Here is a 5081-nt window from a genome sequence, read left to right on the forward strand (position 1 = left end):
TATTTACAGTGTCCTCCTGCCTGATCTCCTGCCACAAATAGTCCTATTGTTCTTATGATAGTTTTTGTCTGACAAATCACGTCCAAAAATAGCCTTTTCATTCATTTGTTAACAGTGACATCTCCAGCACACTAATGAAGTGTCAAGATATGTTCAACTTCTCAAGGCTCAAGTGACAGGTGCAACGCTGTTTCTTGAAGCGGCCGCATGATACAGCAAACGCTCTCCTTGATGGGAACAATTGAATAAGTGACTAGAAAAAGATGCTATGTGGAAGCACACCCCAAGGGGGGGTTCTTTTTCAAAGGTCTGAGGGGAGACTCAGGCCCCTGCTTTACACAGAACAGATTCTATACAGAAAACATACCATTTGACATTTGACCCTATGAACCCTCAGAGGGTCCTGCTGTTATTGTTTCTGATGTGCTCACCATGTTCATGACGGTCAGCAGGAACCTCTGCGCCGCCTCGGCCCCGTGGTAATGCACCATGTCGGAGTCGGCCACCACCACTGTCTCCACTGTGTAGGCTTCATGCAGGCGGATGGCGTTCCTCCTCCCCCGACCCTCCTCCCCCTCTTTGGACATCTTTTCCTTCTTCTTCCCTACCATACACAGGAAGAGAGACAAAGAGAAAGACCCAGCGTTAAACAGAGAAACACAGAGACCTTTTTTACACTGCAGTGTGCATGTGTGTGGGACTAGATATCTGTAACATCAAGTTACCTAAAGCTGAGCCGAACTACAGTGCAACGTCAATCAGGAGGATTTTTTTTGTAGCTTTCTGGTCCCATGACCAAAATAAGTAATTCCATATTTGAAAAAGGTATTAAAAATACCTCTGATTGAGTAAATAATCCTAGCACCCTTTCCACAGCTGCAGCATCTCCATTTGTAGAGTGACTGAATGTGAAGCTGCACAGACTGGTTCACTTCAAGTGTACAGAGAAATGGATTTAGGTGTCATATTATAGGGAGGCAAATGTGTTTTTATAGGGTTCATACACGAAGGATGCTCAGCTAATACTGACAACATACTCCTCATTGTACTGAGTTTTCTGGTTTATTTTGTATATTTATATTTGGTGGGAATACTGTCTTTATCCTCTTTAATGTTAAAACGTTTTTTTAATATATTTTATTTGTATTATTGTTCTATTATTCTCTCACAACTTATTTCTTTATGCTGTTCGCACCACCAAACACCAAAGCAAATTCTTTGTATATGTAACCCTACCATAAACTCAAATCTGATTCTAAGTCTAACAAAGCCAAGACAAAAAACATGTTCTCCGTTTTCTTTATAATATAGCTTCTGACATCAGACATAAACCTCAACATACTCTATATTAAAATATTTAAACGGGAATGAAATGAAATACACCCATTATATGTAGCTGTGCACACATGGTGACAGTGTCAGAGATATTACGATGAACTCTGTCAGAACATGTGCTTACACTGAAAGTGTATGTTTATCTCTGGGTTTGGCTCACGTCTAGTTCAACAACTTACACAGTAGTTTGCTGGGAGGTCCCTTTTTCCCAACTAACCTCCTCCTGATCATTCACATAGCTACCACTTTGTAAGGACAGGAATCCAGCACTATAATGTGGTCTAATCATTTCTAAATGCTTTATTTTGGAAAAGGCTCTGAGTCTTCAAATGGTTTGCATTTCAACAAAACATTTGATATTGTTTAAGAATCAAAACATCCACGACACCAATAATCAGAGGACTGCATCAGGAGACGTTTATCTGGAGCTGTCATCAGAAACAGGTGGTGAAATACACTGATATACAAAAACCCTCTGTACTGTGTGGCGCAGGGGATAGAACCTCAGTCAAACTGAGTAACAACTAAATGAACAGTCAAGTGCTAAAAATCGCCAATAAACTGTACCCCCACAACAACAGCAACCCCTGCCCATAGGAAAGGAAGAGAAGGTCAGAGTGTGTTTCAAACAAGGACTGTCAGATTCTGTGACAGCATTCCAAACTTCCCGTCTAGCATTTGCATTGGTGGGAAACTGTGCCACCCCAACATTCAATCCCTTCATTCAGCGGTTAGTGAGGGCTGAAATGTAGGTGGGAATAGAACTCTCTCCTAAGCTATCTTTTTTCATCCTTAAATCTACCCTGGATAATTCTGCAAACACCAAATACATGTGATGCTAGCATTTCTTATGTATATATATACAGTATGTATGTATGTATGTATGAATTTATTTATGTATGTATGTATGTATATGGTTCGTTTTAGGCGACTCACTTTTACTTGTATACCCCATCTCGTTATTCTGCATTTGGGTCCTGGTTACCTCCTGCCCGTGACAATAATGAGCTGACAAAATACTTGGCTCACACCAAACTGAGATCCTCCAGTACATCAATCCAATTCTTCATCTTCCTCACCATCATCATTATTACTGTTGACATTAAGTTGGCTTTAGGAGGTTTGAACATTCCTCCATGTATTGAGCTAGCTGGGAGCTCCAGCGTCAATCTGGGACTGCTTACTGCAGCCACTCAGCGAACACGTCTGCAGGGGCCAAGCTCTTCTTTGAATGAGCTCTGTATTGTTCAGCCCATCTGGTGTCTGTTTAGCTTGTTTCCTGGAGTGTACAAATGTGACTGACGGCAATGCAGCACCAGAGTGAAGGCTGCCTGCAACACTGCAATATGGATTCACCCAGGACAGACTCTGGACCAAGAGGACTCAATTCATCGGAAGCCAAACAGCCATCCAATCAATTCCTTTTTGTTGTTTGAGTCTCTATATTTGAGTAAAAATGTTCCGTTACTTGCCTCGTTTGAAAGGTTTTGTAGAATAATCATTATAACTGGAAGGAGCCAGTGTATGACTAGACTGGAAACACAAACAGAACAATGACTGGGGGACCTGAACTGATTCTAGGACAGCTGTTTGGGGTTCTAGACAGCCAGAATGTTTACATGTGACTTAGGCTAGCTATGAATGCCTCCCTTATCATGAGGCTATATTGTTTTTTCATATATAACTTTAAAAGTATTTTCAGTAATTCCTTGAACAAATCATGCAACCTAATTTGATGTTGCCCTCCCAAAAAAAAACATGTGGGCTTTCTTGATTTTCAGGGTTGGTGGTAAAGGTTTGATTAAGTTTAGGCTACTAAAACTCTGCCATGGTTAAGGATAGGAATAATTGAGGGCTTCGGGCGATTTTGTGGATTTCTTCAAGTCCTGACTCAACTCAAGTGTAAGCTCAGAGAAAAGACCACTAAGAGCAAGTGGTCCCATGAAGTTGCTATACATATCCCACCTAGGCAGAGAACTGAGACACTCAGAATGACTCAGTGAGCTGCTCAATGCTTTAAGGGAGAAAACCTTGTAAAAGGAAAGAAAATAGGATGTGTTCGAGTCACAAATAAAGAAATAACACAGTGCTTTGAAACCAGCAGCAGCCCCACAGGGAACAATAGTCTGCCTACACAGCACTTTGTGGGACAACATATCTTTCTGTTTTGGTGGTCATGCCACACCGTGCACGTGCACGCATGCGCGAGTCATGGTAAGATATATGGATTAAGATTTTGTTTTTTCTTTGCACAGCATGAAAGATAGGCCAAATGAATGGGCTGTGATTTTAGTTTTTTTAAGCAGAGGTCAATAATTTGTACGGCCCTCGGAGGATGTTGTAAAAATTGAAAGGAAAAAGGTTCCCCACCCCTGCCCTAAAGGGACATGAAGAAAAATGAAAAACTAAGTGAGTTTATCGTGCTCACGAGAAAGTTCACTGCAGAGTGTTGTGTTTATGTGTGGAAATGACAGTACACATTCATTGAGTTATTTTCCAACTCAGACTTTATTTTAAGAAAACAATCTTGTTCGCACAAGAAATGATCTTGTTCGCACACATTTTTGTTTTATTTTACTTTTGTGTCCATGTCTCTTTAGGGCTCCATAGTTTTGAGATATCCTCATGATTTTAAAGGGTTGGCAATCTTTAAAGGGGGGGTCTTTGCTAATATGAAACCAACTCACAGCTTAGTGCATGGTTAACAAATAATGCATTATTTTCTTGCTACGTGTCAACCAAGGAATTCACGTTATGCTGTGGCATACAGTATGAGTCACTGTTCGGCCATAAGGCTCAGAGGTTACTTAATCCCCTACACCAAAAGCAAATCTTTCAACCATTGTTACTACAGATAAATTGCATCAGAAATGTAATGTCAAAATGTGTGTTAGGTGCAGCACCTTGTACTGTATCAATAGATACAGCTCAAATGCAAGCAGTGCTTCCTAAATAAGGGTTCTGTAGGGGAGGAACTTGCGACTGACCAGATGCAGATTTACAGTAACCTGAGGGCAGGGTTCACCTCAGGGAGTTTGGCTGTCCTAAAATAGACATGAGCTGCAATAGTTGTAAGGGGAACTCTATATAATCACAATTGTTGTTGCATTTTTATTTTGAGCAGATCTTATGGATAATAAGCACATTAACACAGGTGTAGAAAAATAACGTCAGATGATCCAAAAAAATGATCTTGTCTGGGCGACAAGATTAACTTGATTCAAACAGCCTGAGTGAAAAACTAGCACTGATGTTTTTCCAAGATAAATCCATGAGGGAGACCCTTGTGACTCATCCCACTGGGTGTAAGAGTATCTCCTCAGGACCAGAGGGAGGTATGGGGCTCTGGACTTGGTCTCCAGCCATGAAAGAAGCAGATGCCTGGGCTCCACTGTTGCTTTAACTTCCTTTTCCTTTTCCCTGCTGACTGGGTGACAGTCTCAGATTCCACTCATAAAGCAAAAATGTCATTACTGTAAATATTCAATCTTTATTTCAGACTCAAGGTCCATATCACGTTCAAAAAGACAAGACACACATCAATACATAAAACAAAAAGCTAAACACAAAACAGATAAAAACAAACAGATACAAAACATAAAATCAGTCCAATCACAGCTAGCCACACATGCTCACTGTCAGTAGAGGCTATTGCGCCAATCTCTCCAAATCATGGAAGAGAACCGAGTTTCACCGATGACAGAGCCAGTTTTACACAAGTTCAGTTTCCTAGACAGATCATCCAT

General features: G+C 40.8%; 1 protein-coding gene across 1 annotated transcript in view; it reads right to left on the reverse strand.

Annotated features, from left to right (window-relative positions):
• LOC104941826 (A disintegrin and metalloproteinase with thrombospondin motifs 17-like) overlaps positions 1–604 on the reverse strand; it is a gene marked incomplete at both ends in the record, with an annotated part of 2423 nt that extends 1819 nt beyond the window's left edge. Inside the window, one exon of the mRNA XM_010766966.1 lies at positions 432–604. Coding sequence (XP_010765268.1) covers positions 432–604 — 173 coding nt within the window. The remainder of the gene's footprint in view (positions 1–431) is intronic.
• Positions 605–5081: the final 4477 nt, after the last annotated feature.

This window comes from Notothenia coriiceps, unplaced genomic scaffold (genome assembly GCF_000735185.1).
Source record: "Notothenia coriiceps isolate Sejong01 unplaced genomic scaffold, NC01 NC01_scaffold00004016, whole genome shotgun sequence".
Taxonomy (NCBI): domain Eukaryota; kingdom Metazoa; phylum Chordata; class Actinopteri; order Perciformes; family Nototheniidae; genus Notothenia; species Notothenia coriiceps.